General features: G+C 41.2%; 1 protein-coding gene across 1 annotated transcript in view; it reads left to right on the top strand.

Annotated features, from left to right (window-relative positions):
• Positions 1 to 23068, top strand: part of LOC144536346 (glutamate receptor ionotropic, delta-1-like) — a 719688-nt gene that overhangs the window by 7524 nt on the left and 689096 nt on the right. The window contains exon 2 of the mRNA XM_078279431.1: positions 13426 to 13581. Coding sequence (XP_078135557.1) covers positions 13426 to 13581 — 156 coding nt within the window. The remainder of the gene's footprint in view (positions 1 to 13425; positions 13582 to 23068) is intronic.

The raw sequence follows: 23068 nt of genomic DNA, 5'->3' as shown, positions 1-23068 counted from the left end.
AAACGCTAGCTAGTCTGTTAACATGAATATTTACAAGCCTCCAAACACAGACGTCACACTTTAAATCCTACCTGTTGCCTTTCACCATCCACTTATTTAACTGCTGTCACATCCCTTGACATGCCATCTCCTTTTCCTTCTTTCTTTTTCTATTTTTAGCCAAAAAGTACTCCAAAAACTCACTACTCGTACGCTTGTACCTGCACCACTGGCGGTAGGTATGTTTAGGCGACCAAATTGTTCCAGTTAACTTTGCTGGAGTGTAATCACAGAGTGACAGGGTCAAAGTTTAAGATAATAACACAGACAACAGCCCAAAACAAGTTGAGGTCTATTTTAATGTCTACAGTGTTAGCATGGTTAGCATCGCTAAGCCTCTGTCCTGATTGACAGGTCCTAAAGCATCCCCTGCTTTATTGTCTGTTTTAACATAAATGGGAGCATCATTTACTAAATGAACATCATGCTGTGTTGAAGACTTGAAACTAGCGATTGAGACCATAAACTCATTATGAAAATGTTTACTGAGGGAATAAATCAACTGAGAAGTAGGTTCATTTTCTCAGAGACAGAAACAGACTTCTTTTTGGAGCCGGTATAGTCGCCCCCTGCTGGATATTAGAGAGAATGCAGCTTTAAGGAGCTTCAGCATTGGCTTCACTTTTTAGACACGGAAGCTTCGTCCATTATTTTTTACAGTGTGTGGTCGAGGTTCAAGAGTCTGCAGGTTTTCATCTCATCCCATCACAACAGCAGCTGGTTTCTCTAATTAGTCCCGCCCCTCCTGTTCTCTGGTTGAATGTGCACACACCAGTGAAAACAGCTGCTGCGTGGTTTGCTTGTGACTGGAAAGGGAAACCAGCCGTCGAGGAACGCCTGTTCGTTTGATTGAAGGTCAGGACCAGGAGCTGCAAGCAGGAGGGAGCTGGGCTGCGATCAATTTTGGCCTTTAATTAAATATCAGATATCAAGCTGTCAGCGGATTCCACTCCTGATTTGACGCATGCTCTCGGGGAGGGCTTAATAGAACATCTCTTTCCAGAAAAAAGGAAGGTAAAATCATTGTGAAGAGCAGACAAATACCAGGCTGTCAAACCTCAACAGAAGAGAGCGTTGAGAAAATATTGAACTGTTGTTTGTAGAAAACGTGACAGAAATTTGTCGAGATAACGAGATAAATTGACATACTGTTGACACATCTTAGCCAACATTAAGATAGAAAAGAAGAGTGAGGAGGAAGTACAGTATATGTCGATTGTGTTCATGTGTGAGTGGAAAGACTTTCCACTGAAGAAAAATCTTTATATTTTGGACAATAGCGAGCTTCCAACTTTGCTGCTTGAAGCTCTTTCCTGTCCCAACGTGACATTGGATGCACAAAGAAGTTTTTTTTCTTGTTTCAGTTTTGGTGTGAATGAACTTGACTGGTCTGCACAAAGTCTTGACCTGGAAAAAAAGAATGCATAGTACAAATGAAAACTGAAATGAAGGTATTTGCCTTTTCCTCTGTTTGGTTTGGAGTTCTGCTTACGATTTGTGACGAGTTGTGTTGATTATTTTATACCTGCATCATGATCCGAGACCGTTTTGATTTGCTTTTAACATAGAGAAAGTTGTGTCCAAATGTCCTCCAGTTACGCTGTGAGGGACCCCTTACAGATGTCTTATTCATTTGGTGTTAATGTGCAAAATATTTATAATGCAGCTTTATAGAGCTTCAAGGACATACTGTAGATTTCACAGTCTGGTTTCGGTGGAGAGTTTTACAGTTTTGTGAATATCCAAGTGGTGTTGGGGCAAAATCAAGTTATTATTATTATTATTATTAACCCTCTGAGGTCTAAGGGCATTATTAGATATCTTCTTGAATTCTCCTTTTATGGGGAATTTGCATATAACTAATCCCCACGTGTTTCATATCAAAATGGTCAGAACAAACTCAGCTTTCTGCATAGTGATGCCCAACATTGTTCCACAGCAATGTATAAAGACATAATTTGGCCCTAAAGCTGAACTATTTCTCAAATATCTTGTGAAAACATACCTACACTCAATTGTTTTGGTGCTTGAAATGAGTTTACAAAAGTCTTGGGTTCACAAAAGTAGCCTAATATATGAAGAAAATAGTAAATAAATGTCTAAAATGAAATTTTTTTTAATACCGCTTTTTGATCGCTCTGTCTTTCGTCCTCAGAGGGTTTATGATTGAATAAAAGTCTTAACTTAACTGTAAACAATATTGGTGTCACCCTTCAGGAACTTACAGTGCGAAGCATAAGTGAATACACCGATGCTAAAGAGGACTAAAAAGAGGAATATAAAGGATCATCATCTTTTGGAAATTGATCTTAATGCCTTAATTAAAAAATGGGGGTACTTTCCATAAAATCATCTCTCAATGCAAATCAAACCAGCTATCAGGCTAACTGAAATCAAACCATGCCAATCTCTAGGTATGGTGAAGGGCATGTGATGATGGGGGGGCCAAGGGATCTTTATCAGGATCATAGTATCCTGGATCCATGAAATAACTGGCCTTTAATAATAAACATCTGCCTGCCTCTATGGGAATTTAACATAGGGGTGTCCTGACTTATGCCCCCTGTATTTTAAGGAAGAACATTTATTTATTTACGATACATTATTCATTCACAAAGAACATTGGTGTCCTTAAAGGTTGGATTTTTCCTATTTTTGTAATTAAGGCATTAAGATCAATTTCCAAAAGATGATGTTTTTATTCCTCTTTTTAGTCAACTTTAGCGTGGGTGTATTCACTTATGCTTAGCACTTTATATGGGTCAGACTCAGACTTCTTGTCCCCTGTGGGCTGTTTTTCCAGGTCTGAAGGTCCTCTAAACGCCCCTCGGGCCATGCGGCTAACAGGTCTCTTTTCATTAGGAGCCTGAAGAGGAGAGAGTAGCCCATCCCATGAGCCAGGCAGCTAAAGAGGGATGATTTATGGCACCGGTGTAGCGGATAGCAGAAGGGGAGCCCTGCTTATCCGTGGCCGGGGTTTTTGGAAAGGCGCGCTCGAACTGCAGGAATCCAATCTGTTGAGGCTGGCAAAGGGAATGAACAGCTGCGGCCTTTTCTTGCCCCGCCGCTAAATAAGATAAACTAACCCAGTTAGGGAACAACGCAAAAGGCTTCCCGCACTGTCTCAGTGAAGGCTTAGCCAGGCCATTTACCTCCACCACCTGCACACACACACACACACACACACACACACACACACACACACACACACACACACACACACACACACACACACACACACACACACACACACAATACATATGCAGGCATGGACAGAGAGCAGCAAGCCATCTTTCTAACATAATGCAGCGGCCTCAGTCGGTGGATTGAATAATCGTGGCATATAACAGAGTCTTTGACCCTGCGAGGGCATTGAAATACCCAAAGAAACCTTAGTGTTCCTTCAAATTCACAGTGACTATTACCAGGTAGAGAGGAGACTGTGGGCAGACGCAGATGAAAAGGCTTGGAATGGAAACTGAACCAATAACAGTCTTACGAAAGATGCTGAAGCTGCCAAGTCTCTCTGTTTAGAGACTCAGTATCTTTACATTTGATTTATTCATTCACCCCTCATCATCCAGCCTAAACAGCCATTCACTCTGAGAAGTCAGACAGGTTAGTGACAGGGCTTCACTAGAATAAATGTTACTTTGAGTAAACGCTTGCAGACATTTTTATCTCATTATCAAATGGTTTTGATGCTTTTTTTGAGCCCATCATTCATGGTCTTTGACATAGTTTGCCAGCTATGGTTTGGACACTTCCAATAACACTTTTTGTTTATACATTATCATACTTTGTGTTTATTATTTTTTGCATGTGAAATCATTGTTTGTGTGTTTGCAGACCCATTAGACTCAAATCCCTTTTGAGCAACAGCTAAGACAATGTTAAGACAATTCTTTGGGGCATTTTAGCTGTAGACAGGAAAGGGGAGAGAGAGGGGAAAGACATGCAGCAAATGGCCACGGGTCGGACTCAAACCGTGAGCTACTGCGTCGAGGACTGAGCCTCTGCATATGGGCGCCTGCGTGGCTCACCTGGTAGAGCAGATAAAGTCTTTTTTTGAATTGAATTCAGTTACCCCCTCGTCCCAAAATCTCCCAGACTTCAATAACATTTTACTTACAAACATCATTTTTTGGAACTGAAAGGGTTAATCTCGCTCCAGAAAACTGGGACTTAAACCTACTTTAATGAAACGATGTCATTCATTTTAGTTGTATTTCGAAACGGAAAGGGAAGATTATGGTTGAAAGTTACGAAATGTAGAGGCAGCGGGGCAACTGTTTGGCTGTGTGGTTATTTCTTTGGTCACAGCTTCCATTTCACTTCCATTTCTTTCTTCTGCTGGTTGTATTTCTGCTCTCCATTCAAACTGATGTGAACTGCTATCACGTCCCCATGCACAGACCCCGATTGGCCGACTGTTGGCAGAAACGTATTAATGAATTTCAGATGCAAACTTAAGCCAAGACTTGCCTGCATGTTTGCCAGCCAAATCTTTTTAATTACAAGCATTGCCTAATTACTGGTGTGTTTTACATGTGCTACTGAAGCTCCGTGGAAGGTTTAACACACGGCTACACTACAGCACATTTGCAGTTTACAAGGTGTAATTATGTTTGTGTTGTTCACACTTTTGCTGCTACTTTAATTTAAAACTTTTCAGCTTTTAGAATTTGTAGATTAGATGCTGCTGGATTGTAATGTTTCACAGCCTGACAGCTGCAGTAGCTTAATATTTACCATTTTACCTCCAGAGTAGGATGAGTCACGTATATAATTGTTGGTTACGCGTGCAAAAAGTGGCCACCTGTGTAGGTATTCTCAGCAGATGCACTTTTCATTTGCATTAAGTTCGTGTCTGAAGATTGTTGGCTGTCTGACAGAAGGAAAAGCAGCTCGGGATCTCACATCCTGCGTGAGAGCTTGTGGGTTTGTAATGCAGGCGCTCCACACTGCTGATGACGTCTGACAGCGTGGAGACGTATTTTGTTTTCAGATGGAAGGAATGCATAATGAGGGAATTTGGCTGCTTTTCTTCCACATTTTTCATTGTTCTGCAGCAGGTCAAAGAGCTGAAGCATTCCTTATTTGGACGTTTAATTATAATAATAGCTCTGCTGTTCAGCCATGTGCCCGGTGCTTCGTTTGGACTCTGGGGAAATGCTGTCCAAAAATCCTGGATGTTATAAATCTTGTTGTTGTTGTTGTGCTTTGTGTTTTTGTAACATTTTAAAGCTCCACATGATTCATTTCACTTTTGAAATCTCTTCTGGCTCAGGATCAAAATAATACATTTGTTTAAACAGAGTGAATGTGAAGGCCATAACCCTCACAATACCTCACCCTGATTGGCTGAAAACAGCCATCCTGTTTAACCTTAAACTGATGGAAAGCTGCTGAATGAAGGATTGTCTTTTCAAATGGTAAGGGCATGGTTAGATGGGTTTTAGTGTTTACACCGGCACAAAACTTAATTTCTCCGCATTTACGTCAAATGTCATGTGTTCATTTGTGACATCAATTGGAGGCATCGTCATGAAACGGTCGGTTTCATTGCGGAAGTCCGACAACACAGCTAAAAAAGCCAATCCCAAATAATGTTTAGATTTACATACAACTTTATTTAACATTGAAAACAACACATCTATGCGCCTCACTATTAGGCTTTCAATAATTGCTTGCAGAGTTTGAGAAACACTGTTTTAAATTTCAAATTAAAAACATGATATTTTACCAAAATGAGGAATACTGACCATTCATCATTCTTCAGTTATGAAAGGGGGCGTCGCTGAATCATAGGGGGCAGGGCAGAGCATAATGAATGAAGGAGCTTTCTTATGCCTTACACAAGCGTCTACGACAAACAGTTCATGAATTGGTGGCTGAAGTGGAGTTTCCGTCGTCACTATTCCTGTCTACGCTAAGTTTCCAGATCCTCAACTAGCTCTCTCTGCGAAGGAGACCTTTTCGCTGTCATTGTAAAGCTAAATGCAAAGACAAATAATAATTTGTGTTCTTGCGTTTAATACTCCTCCAGTGATCTGCTGCATGCGATTTAATTTAAAGACAAATAATAATTTGTGTTCTTGCGTTTAATACGCCTCCAGTGATCTGCTACATTTGATTTAATTCTCTTGTGGTTTTACCCACAAATGCTTTGGCAGCTTAAAAGATAAACGACACCTCTTATAACTCCACTGATGAATCCCTTAATGGGAATGGATTTTCCTGTGTCAGGGTGATGAAAGCAAGAAGGCGCGTGTGTTGTGTGTGTGTGTGTGTGTGTGTGTGTGTGTGTGTGTGTGTTGTGTGTGTGTAAAATGACCATTTCTGTGGATTGAAGGGCCCGGAGAGATTAGAGGTGGAGTTCAAACTTGTTCTAAATTTGTTCTCAAGTATATCATAATGTAGTAAAGCCCCCGCTATGTCAGCCAGTAGAACACAAGCACTCGTGAATGGCAGTCTTTTGTTTACTCTGTTGTGAATATGCTTACAGCTTCTTAATTTGTTTTCTTTCCCACGGGACTAATTGAGGCTCAGCGTCCGTCTTTTTCTATCTTTTTTTTTATAACACAAACAATAATGCCGAAACAAACATACAATACAGTACATACATATACGTACATACAGCACATCAACATATACCGTATATATGGTATATATAATTTAACACAATAACAAAAAACTACCTCATTTCAGGGCCCCAAAAAATAATAATAATAGCATCCATCTTCCAAACAGCACAGAAAATGTGTAAATTACAATTATAATATCTTATTATATTATAATAATATAATAATATTCAACTCTTTGAAATCCTCATACTTATGTGCACGTCACATCAGTGAAGTCAGACTGAAATGGCAGCAGGGAGCTGCAGACTTCAGGTGCTGAAAGGGAGGCAGCTGTGTTCAGGCCACGTTCAGCCCCAACTAAAGATAGCAAGACGTTTTTTTTTAAACTGGAACGTTGGGGGCGTTGAACACCCTGTTGTTTATGCCTTTTTATTACCACGAGATTACTGATTACTGATTACTGAGTGCTGATTGTGTATCACCTGTGACACAGCCAACTAAAAGAGAGACACGCCCACCCGACGAGAGAAAACAACTCATGTTGGACACCGTTTCACACCGTCCAACCAGGAAATCATAGCAAAACGGTACACACCCTTTGAAGACTGAACGTGCCCCAGGAGTTTCATGAAATGTTATGTCTCTGTCCGTGGTGCTGAAAGGAAGGTGGTGGTGAAAACCAACAGTTTTTTTTTGTTTTTTTTTGTATGAAAACAAGATACTTCTGTGATGCTGCTGGACTTATTTAACTGTAACTTTTCCACAGTGTCTGGATTAGTTCAGTTCAGTAAATGTTATTATCCCAGATAGGAAACTTGATCAAAAAACACATAGGTGAATACACGAAAAGACAACAATATAAAAACAAAGTATAAAAATGTTTCCTGTACATATACATAATATACAGAACACAATTTTACACAAACTCTACATTACATGTGCAAATGAAGCTGAGTTATTGCACAGGGGACGACGGAGTCTCATTATTCCTATTGCTCTAGAACTGGGGGACTATGAGTGGAGAGTTTCACACTCAAAGTGAAGTAAAAATGACTATAAATGTGTAAAGATTACAACCTGTTGAGATAGAAAAAAACGGCCTTGGGCGTAATCTACTTTATGTTTTACTTGACTTCAGACGTCACTACGTCTTCTTAGTTCATGTATTTGAAGAGTTAGTTTTCTACGTATTTACTTATTTTGATGTGGCATTTGTTTTAAACACCTTATTCCTTTTTGGATTAATTATTTGGTATTCAAGATCAAATACAATTTCAGTGTCACTTGTGATAAGAGGACACATCTGTTGTTTTGCACAATTTCTAGAAATGAATAAAGTATTCATTAATTTGCCTGCAGCTCATTCTGTTAAACAGATCCTGAGAAAATAGTGTCAGCAACTTAAAATCCTGATTCGTATCCAATCGTGAGTTGAGTGTATTGTTATATCCCTCATTTATAATATATATTTTTTTGTGAAATCCTAGAATATTTCTATAGTTTCTGTTGGCAGGTGCTTACAGTAAAATAGTATCTGAGAAATATTGTCGTGCAGCTTCCGTGAGTTGAATAGGTCCAGCTTGAAGCCAGAGTTTATGGTCGCAGAGCACATAGGCTGCTTAAAACCAGCTGCTTTCTCTGATTTTCCTGCTGGAGCTTTGGGACCCAAAGCCCCAGAATGCTGGTTGATTACCTGCCAGAGAGAGGAGGAGGCCTGATAAACTTAATGCATTGTTTTTGCCTCATTGGCACATAAATTGCACTTGGCTGCTGGCTGGTGTGAATTTCCCACCCTGTATGTAGGAATGTTTTGCTAAATATGCTCGAAAAAAGCCACACGCTCCAAATCACACATTCTTTATCCAACATCCAACTGTATTTCCCCATTTCTGTACCATTTACTAAACATTCAGCTCAGACGAAAATTCAATAATCTGGCTTTAAGGATTTTAATAAAATATGCATGCAGTGAACGGGAATGTTTGAATAAAGTGCAATTTATACGCTAAAATGTCCAGCAGGGCTTCAACTAACCATTATTATTTTCATCATTGATTAATCTGTTGATTATTTTCTTGTTTAATTGTTTAGTTATTTGGTTCTGTCAAATGTAAGAAAGTGGTGAAAAATGTCTATCTCAGTTTCTCAATGTCATTGGGGGGGGGACGGGGGGTTGTGTCTTTAAATGTCTTGTTTTGTTCACAACTCAAAGATATTCAGTTAAATATGATTCAAAACCGAAATGAGCAGGGGATTTCCATATTTGAGAGGCAGAAAACAGCATTTTCGGCATCTGTGCATGAAAAATGACTTTAGTTATTATTTGATTATCAAAGTAGTTGCAGATTATTTTTCTGTCTAATCATAGCAGCTCTTATGTTAAGTACTGCTTATTTTATTACATTTTTTTAGGGTTTATTTAGAATAGCTGAAGAGAGACAGGAAAGGGGGGTGAGAGAGGGGGGGTGACATGCAGCAAAGGGCCTCGGGTCGGATTTGAACCCGGGCCGCTGGCGAGGACTGAGCCTACGTGGGGCACATGCTCTACCAGGTGAGCTATAGACGCCCCTCTAGAGTTGCTTTTCAATGCTAACATTAAAACAGAGCTTGAAATTACACCATTACGTCCCGAAATATTCACAAATATAATAAACAATGCTTTTTACGATCGATGTCTTCAAAAGGTGCGCGAAGATGGAGCTGAGATAGTTTTTACAGGGTCTACTTACCCAAATAACAAACTATTCTCTTATTTGCGGTTTCCATCTTTACATTTTGTCCAGTTTTTGAGATATCTGAGATATTTCTGCCTTCAGCCCAATACAATGAAGATTCATGTTTTTTTAGTTTGTGCTGCTCTCAGCAGTGGAAATGTATAAAAATCCAACTAAATATCTTTCCAGAAACAGCGTCCCTGTCACTCTGGGTAATCCACAGAACGTGCTGTCACATTTCATCATTTGAACTACATCTCAGTACTACATCTTCAGTAGAGAGTATGAGCTCATGAGCACCGCAGAACTGGAGGCAGGAATCTCAGCGATAGATATCTTTAAACCTGGAAAAATACTATTTGCACGGATAGATACCACAAGAGGCAAGTGAGAAAATGTTTTTTCTTTTGTAATTTGGATTAACTGACCCTTTAAATTCTCCGCTGTTCGCAAAACAGACAGTACGAGAGAGACTCTGAGGAGTACAACATTCATGGGAATTTGATTCTGAGCTCACAGAGGCAGCGGCGGGTCAAGAGTCAGCCTCCTCCGCCCTTTAGCACTTACTGTTAATTAAAGCTGTTGAGGTTTGAGGCTGCCCAGTCTGCTGCCGCGAGGCAAAATATAAACCTCACATCAATTCCCTCACCGTGTCTCTGACAGGTGCAACAAGATTAATTCTTAATTGAAAACGCCCGACCGACTGCAATTTCAAAAAGGGGATGATTGATTGAGCCCAGGAGCTAGATGGCGTCCCGCGAAAAAAGGCCGCCCATTTCACCGCGAGGACCTGAGTTCATTTGGGTACTCAGCGAGCTGAATGAGCGCAAGCAGCCTGGTTTCCCACCATTCGGACTTTTCATGAAGATGAAATACACTAGTACACATTCAGAAAGGTGCCTGTTTGGAACGGGCCGATTGCTTGGCGTGTAATATTGCTCAGTGGCGGCTGCTGAAAAATACCCTAAGTGATGCTGTGCCATATTCTGTAATTGTAACAGTAATTAATTTCTTTAATTAATTTATTTGAACAGTGAACAAAAAAACATTAATAGATGTCTCGTGCCATGTTGTAGCAAATTGCTAGTTTCCGCCCGCAGTCCCTGGGCAGGTAGATGGCCCAATGACATACAGACAAAGTATTTACAGTATACAATACAAATACATAAAGTCCTAAAACTCTACAGACAATATTGTCCCCCAGCTAGAGCTAAAACTGTTAGTTTCAGTAACCACCCCAACATAATTTAACAGGAACTGCAGAATACCAGTGCTCTGTGAAATAGTCAGTAATTATGTCATGCCGATATTATAAGGTTTAGGCATTCTTACACAAAAACATAAGCAATATATTGCACACAGTTTCCATTCGCATTTGAAATTTAATTCCAGCAATTTTCTTATTTATCCACACCAGTGCCCTCTGAGTAGCGATGTTCACTCTTCCCAATAAAGCTAGCTTAACTGAATTATCCATGTGTGTCCTGGTGTTGCAATACTATTGGTGCTTGCAGCTTCCTGCAGAGCCGTCGTACCCCGAAATAACTTACAGAAGGCCCTCAAACAATTCAATATGCAAGCTACTATAAAAGGTTAGCACACTTACACAACTTGGTTTGAGTGAGACGGAGGAAGAGAGCTCTCTTTGCCCTGTCAGGCTCCGAGATGACGTTATCTTCTGCCTTCTGCCTAGAAGTGGGTTTTTTTTTTTAATCTTCTTTACAGCTGACAGAAACGTGATACGACTAGTGTCTGGCTTTTGTTTGATATCTAGTGTCGGTAAAAAAAACGTCTATTTTGCTGAGTTTCCTCCTAGTGAAATGCTCTGAGTGAATTTAAGATGGGCCTTAATTGTGAAGAGTAGACACGGAAGATCCAGTGTTATTTCTTCCTCTCAACCTTTATTGTGCGATCGTTTAGTTTTAGTCACAGTTTATTGATATGCAATATCCAACGCTGTCTCACACACACACACACACACACACACACACACACACACACACACACAAAGACAGGGTCCTGCAGACTCATGAGTGCTGTTTGTCCCAGTCCTGAAGGCTTTCTCAGTTGCAAATCTTCTCTTAGAAGGTCATGTTTAGAAAACAATGTCACCACAATGTCCATTTAATAGCTGTTCTGGTGCTTTTGATCATATTACATGATCTTCATCAGCACATGTGATGTAGCAGTCTGCAGCATCTGTTTGACATTACTGGTTTGTGTAAAATAAACACATAAAACTGTGTATTTAGCATAGATCACGGTCCCCCACCTCTTTCTGTACTGTATGTCTAGGCTTTTTGTTCATGTATTGTACACCTTGCTGTATGTAAAATATACCTACTTATCCCCCCTCCGTCGCACCTGTCTCACATTAGAGATGTGAAAGTATTTTTCTGCACTGAAAAAACTAAAAACATCAATATTAACTGAGAGTCAGGTGAGAGGCTACTTTGGGGCAGATTGCAGCAGTTTGTCATTCTTCCCCAGACATGTAGTGTAGCGATGGGCGGACCGATTCTTTTCACAGAATGGGTTCCTTCGTGTAAATGTATCGAACGTTTCAAGTTTTTATTCTTTCTTTTCAAGTGTTGTTCTTTACTTTGAGAAAAAAACATAAACAAATTCTCTGATGTCAGCTTGTTAAATGTGAAGGTTTTCTAGATTGTTCTCTTCTCTGTGACAGTAAACTGAATAACTTTGAGTTGTGGACAAAACAAGACATGTAAAGGCCCGAGACACACCAACCTGATAATCGGCCGTCTGACAGTCCGGCGAGGTCGGTGACTCGAGTCTGTTCGGTGTGCTCCGTGCCGTCGTCCGTCAGAGGGGCCGTCGGCCTTCATTTTGGCCGATTTGACATGTATAATCAGCCTGACTCAAATGACCCATCTGATTGGTGGAGAGCTAACCAGGAAACAGGGAGCGGGATGAGCGTGACTAGAGTCTCTCAAAATCTGACGAACATCTTTTAAACTGACCTTTGTTGATGTGAAATGAAGATTCAGCAGCTGCACGGCCTATTTCTCTCTTCAAATGTTCAAATGTCCGTCTTTGAATTTCCGGAGAAGCCAGACCCACGTGACGCGTTCGTCCAATCAGCTGTCGGTTTTCATTTTTGGGCGACAATACAGATTAGCGCCGCCTGCTGTTATGGAGACGTATTACGTCTTGTTTGTTCGGTGTGTTCTGAAGCACTTTTTGGACCAACTCGGGGAGACTGATCAGCCCAACTGGCTTTTCTGCCGACGTTTGGCCGTCGGCTCTGCGTGTCTGGGCCTTAAGGACGTCATCTTGGCTTTTTGGGAAACACTGATCCACATTTTTCACCATTTTCTGACATTTTAGAGACCAAACAACTCATCCATTCATCCAGAAAATAATCCACAGATTAATTGACAATGAAAATAATCGTTATTTGCAACTAGTTGTAGTTAATACTGTACTTACAAATCTGAGGTACTTGTACCTTTCTTGAGTCTTTTCTTTTCATGCCACTTTCTACTTAATATAGAAGAAATATTGTACTTTTTACTCCACTACATTCATCTGTTACAGCTTTAGTTACTAGTTACTTTACACATTAAGATTTTTGCACATGTAGTTTATAACATGTTTTATTATAAATGAAACTAGCCAACAGTATAACGGTCCAGCTGAAATGATTAAACACAGAACTGCTTTTATTTTTCGTTTCCAGTTTCTAAAATGTGAGGATTTTTGAAAGAATTGAGTACTTTTACTTGAAATACTTTAAGTACAATTTCCTGATGATACTTGCATACTTTTAGTTACGTAACATTTTCAATGCAGGACTTTGAGTTGTAACTACAGTGTGGTGTTAGTACTTTTACTGCAGTAAAGGATCTGAATACTTTTCCCACCGCTGGTTGCAGGCAGCCATACAAAAGTCTTATTGAACGCGGGTCTGCGGTCTAATTTGTGTCAGTTTAGGGGCCCTCGACGCAATGAAGTTTTGGGAACCACTGGACTATGGGGTGTCAGCTGTAGTTGACACCTCGTACTATCTGCCTCCGCTAGCTGCCGTGCTGATCTGTTTCCTCTCCCTGTTTCCACCTGTCCAGGTGCAATATTTGAGGAGAACGCCGTGCGGGACGATGAGGTTTTCCAGCTCGCCGTGTCTGACCTCAGTCTGAGCGATGACGTCCTGCAGAGCGAGAAGATCACTCACTCTATTAAACTCATCGAGCCCAACAACCCGTTCCAGGCGGTGCAGGAAGGTAAGGACGCTGTGCGAAGCCTCTTTATATGGTGCGACTGTCTGCGTGTTTGTGATGCTTCCAGGTTTGACCGAGGCCCCCTTTTTTTTTGTAAGATTCAGGTTTGTTGTTGTTGCTGCGGCGTGTGTGTGTTACACAGTATGTGTCCTACTTGCTTTGGCTTGTTAATGTTTAGGTTTTTGCTGGTTCTGTCTCTTGGTGGAGTATCCTCCTGGCTAATGACCCAGGTATCGACCGCCTAAACGCTGTTTAGATCCGGGCTGCCGCCTGCTCTGTGTCTGCTCTCAGAGGACGCTGCTGGTCTTTCGATACTGCAGCGCTCCTTCGCCTTCTCTTTCCTCTGTCTTATCGTTTACCTCCAAGACTGATTGTCTCTCTATCACACCCTTCCCTCTCGTTCTTTCTCTCTGTTGCTGGGCCCTGGTTTTGTCCGTGCAGAGGAAGCTAGGGGGAAGCACTGAGCTGAGCTGCGTTGAGTCCAGCTGTCCCTTTCTATGTAACTGCTAACAAAGAGGCTCGTAGGCCTCTTAGCTTTGAAAAGAGCTAATCTGATGCAGAGTAGGGCTGCGTGATATGAAGAAAGTATGCGATAATGTTGCTTGTGATAAATAAACAGATATTGAAGTGCAATCAGTTCATCTGCTTTCAGTATTCTGTTAAAATACAACAAAATGCTTGTTGAATTTAAAACAAACGAAAGCTAACAATTTCAAATTGAACATTGAATTGAACATAAAAGCACAAAAAATGATGAATGATGAATGACAGTTCCATTTTAAAGTGCAGATTTCTACAGAGCTTTTCTTTCATCGAACACAAAAAAAAGTGTCTTTCGCAATGTTTTTATTCGCAAGGGGATATAGCGCTGATGATGATGATGATGATAAAAGAAAAACAATATATTGTATAAGTATAAGTATAAGTGTTTGATGTTCACGGTGGCCCCGAGACCACATTGATGACGATGATGAAGTTCATGCTGGATGAAGTGCCCCTGTATTGAGGGGGATTGTGGCGACCATATATATATATATATAGCTGATGAATGATGTAAGATGGTTCTGATTCTGACGTTGCAGATCCTCGCAGTGATGATGAAGACAGAAATGTTGACAATGGTGACAATTAAAGGGGCGCTATGCAGTTTTGGCTATTTCTTCGCTGTTTTCTCGCTTTTAGCTTGCAGGTTTCTCTATAGAGCCCCCCCTACAGGTTTCTCTATAGAGCCCCCCCTACAGGTTTCTCTATAGAGCCCCCCCTACAGGTTTCTCTATAGAGCCCCCCCTACAGGTTTCTCTACAGAGCTCCCCCCTACAGGTTTCTCTAACAAACCCCCCCCTACAGGTTTCTCTATAGAGCCCCCACCTACAGGTTTCTCTATAGAGCTCCCCCCCTACAGGTTTCTCTATAGAGCCCCCCCTACAGGTTTCTCTATAGAGCTCCCCCTACAGCTCCTATGTTTACTTGTGTCTGACTCCTCTCTCGGTCAGTCTGCCGTTTCCTCTTTCTCTGTTCCTCCAATGCTTTCCTTCTTTTTTGCCGGCTCAGCTATGACGATAGTGTGAAAACCTCCATCGCTACCTTCGCCAGCCGAAAGTTGCGAGGGTGGCTTTTCCGCTCACAGGCGCTAGGGGGAAGCGAGACGACCACCATTCAACTCAAAAAAAGTCATATAAACATGGATATAATGATGAGATATAAGGGAAAAACTACATCAAGTTTATTATAGGGTAGCTTATTATAGAGTAGCTTATACGTGTATTTTATAGAAATACTGAGCTTGGATTCTTGCTACAGACAATCTCATTTTAAATATTGTTATGTTGTAACAAACACAACTTGCCCAAAGGTCATTGCAAGAACACCGCTTGCTTATGTTTTTATGGATCTCTGCAGAGCTCCTCAGTTTTCCAGTTCAGTCAACGGTAACACAACAGAGTGTTGCTGCTGCACCATCTTTGATTGGTCAGTCCATATTTAGCAAGCTGAACAAATCTCTTTCCACAGCTGGAAACCGGAGTACATCTCAGAAAGACGGCTCGGCGTTGTTCATGTTAAAAAAATATCGATTTGGCGAGTGCAATCACAGAGCTGACACACTTCAGTTAGGTTTCTTGGAAGGTTTTTGCTGTTGTTTTTTTGTTTTTAACAGCTCAGGCAGTGTTACATTTTATAACTAAGCAGAAAAGTGTGAGGGCGTCTTGAGTGCCTGCTTGCTTTTCTGCGCCTTCCCTCTCAGAGCGAGGCTGTAACATCAGCTAGATTACATCCATCACAAAGAGACCAGAGGTCGGAGCCTGCTAATTGGATGATCCCAACATTTGTGTGACTGAAGGCTGGGTGTTTAATCATGTGCCACGGAGGTGCAGATAAATCAAGTTGCTTGTTGGTTGGGAGAGTGTCAGTACCTGATCCGTACCGCCTGTAAAATCCGTTCTGCACATGCACATATTTCAGCGCATGCACAGAAACTCAACGTGTTTTACGACACTGCCTGATCAGTTCTACGCTTGCGTGAACACCGGCTAACTTCACAGCTCTATGCACGCATTGGCATAAGGATGTTTGGACATTTCTGGTTACCAGAAGAAATCATTAGATAGTGACAGTAGACCGTTATGATAGCAGACATGAAGTTTACAAGGTGTTTGCTGGAGTTGCCTAAAGTATCTGTTAATGATATACGGAGGGTCGTCCGGCCATCCAGTACAACACCATGTAGCAAATTAAATAAAGGCTTCACATGTTACGTTCATCATTTCTTTGCTACTTTGAAGGTAATTTGCTAACGCTAGCTAGCCTGAGCTAGAAGCCTTGCTTTGGTGTTTTAAGTCATGACTCCGTCCTGCTTCAGGTTAATCATGCTTTAAATAAAGTTTAAGCATGTGTATATACCTCTCACTTCATGTGTTTGTACTTTGATGAAAGTATCAGGTAAAAACAGGGCTACAAATGAGATCTCTGTGAGAGACCAGCTAACTCCTAGCTAACTATTATGTAGCTCAATGCTGGACATTTCACCCCAAATTCCGGTCACTTTACTGTATTTGTATTTGTTTAGTATTTGGTTTAGAAGCCTTTATTGGTGTTTTTTTAAGGTACAAAGTCCTGCTACATACGTACATATATAGCTAGCTATATAGGCTCCACTATGTCGCGTTAGCATGCAGCTACAATAGTTAGCTATGAGTATGCTAACGTTAGATTGTAGTGAAACGAAGCAGCACTTTCTAACATCAAAAATCGCAGATAAAGGCTTCTGAACCAAACACTACACAATCGGACATGTTTCAGCAGGAATGTGACCTGGAATTGTGGAAAAGTTAACAACATTGCCAGCTAAGATGACATGTTTACTGCCGTTAGCATGTAGCTACTATAGTAGTATACAGCAGTGGCGGCTGGAAGAGCTGTCATCCTGTCTTCAAAAGGACACTTATGTATGTATGTTTACACTTCATCTCATTAATAATAGACAGTCTATGGTTATTAGTCAAGACGAAGTATTAAAAGTAAAAACATTAACATAAACAACTCAACAACGACGTCGCCACACGGTTTTGGATCAGTGACAAGTCTCGATTGTTTGTAGCTATGACTATTGTATAATAAAGATTTAATAAAAAAGTTGTGTTGTTTGGTCGTAAAGTGTTTCAACGCATGCATGATCTCCATTACAATCCCACCTCCTCCTGACAATACTGTACGACTTGAAGTACCACAGTGGCTATTCATGTTCATCATAAAATCATGGTATATTTGTAGTCATTTTAAATAGTTTACAGTTTTCAAAGCAAAGCGTTTGATGGCTCTTAATTTCTGTTTAACTCAAGACAAACTGCAGAAAAACATTTAGTAAGTAAGTCAAGTTTATTTATATAGCACATTTCACAGATAAAAAATCACAAAGTGCTTCACAATAAAATGTAATACAGTACAACAAATTAAAATACAAGAAAATTAAATACAAATAGAAAACATAACAAACAACCATAAGAAACCCTCGACTAACTAAAAGCCTGATTGAAGAGCAGAGTCTTCAGTTGGATTTTTCCAACTATCATCTTTAAAGTGCTCATATTATGCTCATTTTCAGGTTCATAATTGTATTTAGAGGTTGTATCAGAATAGGTTTACATGGTTTCATTTTCAGAAAACACCATATATGTGCACATTGCTGCAGCTCCTCTTTTCACCCTGTGTGTTGAGCTCTCTGTTTTAGCTACAGAGTGAGACCTCTCACTTCTGTTCCATCTTTGTTGGGAGTCGCACAGTAGCTAGGTAAGGACTACTAGCCAGTCAGAAGCAGAGTATGAGGGCGTGCCCTGACAGTACCTAGGTAAGGACTACTAGCCAGTCAGAAGCAGAGTATGAGGGCGTGCCCTGACAGCAGCTAGGTAAGGACTACTAGCCAGTCAGAAGCAGAGTATGAGGGCGTGCCCTGACAGTAGCTAGGTAAGGACTACTAGCCAGTCAGAAGCAGAGTATGAGGGCTTGTCCTGACAGTACCTAGGTAAGGACTACTAGCCAGTCAGAAGCAGAGTATGAGGGCGTGTCCTGACAGTACCTAGGTAAGGACTACTAGCCAGTCAGAAGCAGAGTATGAGGGCGTGCCATGCTAGCAGCTAGGCGAGCATTATAACGTGTGTTCCAAAGTGACCACGTTTGTCTCTGAAGTAAAGGCTGGACTACAATAGAGCTGTTTGGAGCAGTTTGTGAACAGTGTTTTCTGTTGGAGATGGGAAGTCCCTTTGGGGGGGGGACTTTGGGCTTTTTCACTTTGTAAACCTATAAAATGCACAAAAAGATGTATAACACAATAAAAGAGAGGGGAAAAGCCAAAAAGCATAGTATGAGCACTTAAAATAAAACCTCAACGTGTAAGTAAGTTCACCCACATCCAGTGTCATTTGAGACGGTTGATGTCTTGACTTACTGTGGCTATTCTGTTGTGAAATATCAAGGTATATTCACTATTATTTTACAGTTTTCAAAGCAAAACATTTGATAACTCTTAATTTTTCCAAGACAAAATGCCGAAAAAAACTATTTTTTTTAAAAACTTTGTGGCAACGTGTGTGACTAAAGTTAATCAAAATTAGGGATGAACAGATCTGATACTGATATAAATTATCAAGCCAAAACTGACTTTTTTATTCTTCTGCTTCCTTTTTACGCCAGCACTTATAAACATAATTGATCACTGCCTGTGTGAAGAGGAAATGTCTCCGGTTTACAGGCAGTGATGCCTTGTGGCAACATGTGTAACTAAGTTCGACATCCAATCTATACGGAAACAGTCATCAAAAGGCCAAGGAGTTGGGTCATATGTAGACACACACACACACACACACACACACACACACACACACACACACACACACACACACACACACGTCTGATCCATGTTAACCAGGTGTAAAGCCTGCTGGTCTTTGCTACGGAGGTCACAGGCATTCTCTAATTCCATTTCCTGTACCTGTACCTTTTTTTTTCCATCTTTTTTTCTCAAGAGGATGTCGTTCAGCTGATCCACCCTGATCCAGACACACACATCTTGTTTTGTGGTTGCTTTAGTTTGTAGAAGATTGTTTCAGGCGCAGAAGCTTTGCCATGACTTTAAAATGATGAAATGCTTTTGAAATACAGAGCGAGAGAGAAAAAGAAGAGAGAGACAAATGCTGGATGAGGGAGAATGATATTAAGGACAGCGAAATGAAAGATGAGAGGGATGATGGCAGAGAGAGGATGGAGGGAAAAGGTGAGAGGTGAGAAGGTAATAATCAGAGATATTAAGTGAGAGGGAGGGAGAGGGAGGGAGAGGGTATAAAGGGTGAAAGGCAAGAAAGAAAAACAAGGGGGTGAGGGTAATGAGGGGAGAGAGAGAGAGAGGCGGAGTGAATAAGAAAAGGGGGATGTGCGTGTTGTGGGAATACTGTGTGATCAATACGATGTGGTGAAAGGTTGTTAGATGACTTTTTCTGTGTGTGTGTGTCAGTGTGTGTGTGTGTGTGTGTGTGTGTGTGTGTGTGTGTGTCAATTATGGCTCAGCTGCTTGCTTGCCCTGACTCAGAGCTCCCATGACCCTCGGTCATCAAAGACTCCGCTGACAGCCCAGGCTGTAGTGGATTATGGGTAGTGAGAGAGGGATTCACACCCTGCCTAGGAAAGGAAAGTCTTATTTTTGTCAATTGCACGGCATGGTGTACGCTGTAGTTTTTTGCTAGTTTTGTGCCTAGTTTTTATGAAATAATTTCAATCGTTATTGACGGTAGCTTGGCTATTAAAAAATGGTGGGTTTGTGCCGGACGTCCCGTGTTGTGCTAGTGACGATTCTCTCGCTGACCAATCAGTGGACTGCTATGTTTTAATCTACCTTCTAGTATTGGCTCAGCTCGCTTGGAACCTTGTTTGAAGTGGTGCCAAAAGCCAGGTGCTATCTACATCTTTTGCTAATGAAAAACCAAGAAAAGAGTCCAGTCGCACCATGCAGCGTAGGGTTGGGTATCGTTTGGATTTTTACGTTTCCGATGCCGAACCGGTACTTTTAAAACGATTGCAATTCCTAAACCGATTCTTGAAAAACTGAAAAATGACATCAAAGATGTAATGTGGTTCACTAGCGATCACGTGCAGTTAATGGTTAATATGCTTTTATGTCCGTTTTGGTGAGCCCAGAGGGAAAATATGGCATTTTAACAGTAGCCTACATTTACGGTAGCTAGCTAACTGTAGACTACAGAGAGAGTGAGATATTTTTACGTCCGTTTCGGAGTAACAGAGGGAAAATATTTCAGTCGACACATTAAGTGGAACTGAAATGAGGAACCAACAGTGGAACTGGGTTTCGGTACCCAACCCTAATGCAGCGGGAAAGCGGAATAAGAGGACACGAATAAACAACGCACAACAAAAATGAGTCTGAAATTTCCCTACAAAAACCAGACCGAAAGATCTTTCATTTTTGTTTTGTAAAGTTCACAAAAGTCTGAAATGAGACTAAAACTAACATTTCTGTCAAAAGACAGCCAGACTGCCAGAAGTGTCACAAAGCATTGTTCCAGTTCTCTTTCCACCCTACACACACGTGCATCCATCTGCCGCTTGCCAAGAGCTCCTCTCAACAACGCAGCCAGTTTCTTACACTTCTTTTCACAACGAAGCCTCTTTTGTCACAAAAGACGCTCTTTATTCCGATGTGAGCAGCTCTACATCCACACAGGCAGATATGCAACCCTTTTTAATGCCATCGACAAACGCTCTGTCGATCCTCAGAAAGGAAAATCTCACAGAAACCATCTGTCAAACCAATCCGCTCGGATTACATGCCTCCCGTTTCCCACAAAGAGGCTAAGACAGAGAGCTGTATATCTCTACCAACTCTAATCCTATCCGCTCAGTTTTCAATAAAGACGTCCCGTTATCCCGTGTTTGTTTTCCTTCGCTGATGCTACACTTTGGTTCAGCAGCCTCAACTCCCTGACCCCCCCCCCACCCCGGCTAGTAATACGGCTATAATCTGATGAACTTTCCAACACTGCTCACTAATTCTTTAATTGGCTTTTCGATTCAGACAAATTAGGCTAATTGTCTTATTATGATCCTGTCCGACTCGGCTCAATTACTGTATACTTAGAGGAGAAATGACTCGACGACGGAATGTCATGTTCTTCATTTTCACTGTATTCCTCTCTTCGCCTTCTCTCCCTTTTTTTTCTCCCTTCTCTGCCCCTTCCCATCCTTCACCTCATTTCTTCCATTTCTTTCTTTCTGTAGTGTCTGCATGTTCAAATCTTTCTTAATTGATTTGAATCTAGTTTGTCTTTGTCTTTCTCCGCATCTTATGTTGTCTCTACTCTTGGTTTAATTTGTTCAGCCTGCTTGGTTTGCTGCTTTTTAGTTCTAGTGTTCACTCTCCTTTTTGTTTCTTTCATTTTATTTTCCTCTCAATTTTCTGTAGTGTTTTGTACACTGTTTATTATTTTCATAGTTATTGTTTCGATGTCATCTAGTGGGGCCCATTTACTGCCGTGTGTGTGTGTGTGTGTGTGTGTGTGTGCTTTTTGGCAATAAATCTTATACCGTTGGAAAGCCTGTTTAGTTCCCTCAAATGGTGCCCCATTTGTAAGAAACATGCATTTGTGGGATGAGCAGCAGCGCTGTGTATGTGGGTTGCGCCAATGAAATTTTTTTTCTCATTTGGTGTTTGGTGGATTGGATGATTGAAGTTTGAAGAAACAAGACATATTGGCAACTGAACAATTTATTCATTTCACAAACAGGAGCCTCAGTAGCGTGTGGAAGAACCATACACAGCCACAACAGCCTGGCACCTCCTCCTCATGCTGGTCACCAGCCTGGTCACACACTGCTGTGGGATGGCAGCCCGTTCTTCAACCAGCAGTCCTGACCTCAACCCCATTGAACACTTGTGGGATCAGCTTGGGCGTGCTGTTCGTGCCAGAGTGACCAACACGACCACGTTGGCTGACTTGCGACAAATGCTGGTTGCATTTGTGGTGGCTCTTTTGTTTAGTCGTAACGACCACTGAAAGCACTCTGATGGCACAGTCTGCCATGCTAGGTGCCACCTGCTTAGGGGTGTAATCGATCCCAAAACCCACGATGCGGATCGGATCACGGTTTTGAGTCACTGATCGGATCAATTTTCGGATTAGCACAGAAAAGGGTGGAACAATATATTTTTTAAATGCTTTCCATTTATTACTTAAAGATCTGTCATAAAACGCAGCACTTTCAAGCCGCGGAGCGGAGTTCGCTTTCCCGGGGAAAACAAAGGACTTTCACCCTGAAATGCGTGTCGTCACTTTTTGTCACCTAAACTTTACCGTACAGGGTACCTGCGGGGTCTTCAAAGTCTTAAAAATGTCTTAAACATAAGATTTGAAAAATAAGGCCTTAAAAGTCTTCCATTTCTTTTGTATAAATAGCCCGAGGATGTACTGTATGTCCGATGAAATTAGCGTCACTCCTTATCGACAGGACTTCTGTGCACTTGCCTGTGTGGTTGGTTGCATTGCAAATAATCAAAAATTACGCTGGCCCCGCTTTCAGTGGACACAGGCCTTTGGTGTGCACATCATAGTGAAAGTCATAGCTGTAACTCATAGCCCGGATTTATTAAATATGCATTCATAATCTTTTAAAATTGTCCCCAAGCTTGAAATGTATAAAGTTGTTTTCTAAACTAATCATTGTGTCAGTATCTGCCTTTTTAAAAAAACTGACAACGCCAGCAGCACCAACGTCCCCTGAAGGATGATGTAAACTGTATTTTCACGTCAGACGCTCGAGCAGCTGCTGCAACTTTCCGTGTTGATTGCATCGCGTTCCTGATAAATAAGGATCTAAAAAAAATAAGACTTTGTTCTTGCTCTAATCTGAACTGTCAGTTGACTGTGTGGTCTTTGTTGGTGCAGACCAACAGCTCTGATGTTTGCCGTTTTCTCCCTCAGACAGCAGCCCG

This window comes from Sander vitreus, chromosome 21 (genome assembly GCF_031162955.1).
Source record: "Sander vitreus isolate 19-12246 chromosome 21, sanVit1, whole genome shotgun sequence".
Lineage (NCBI taxonomy): Eukaryota > Metazoa > Chordata > Actinopteri > Perciformes > Percidae > Sander > Sander vitreus.
This window is presented reverse-complemented; position numbering and strand designations above follow the sequence as displayed.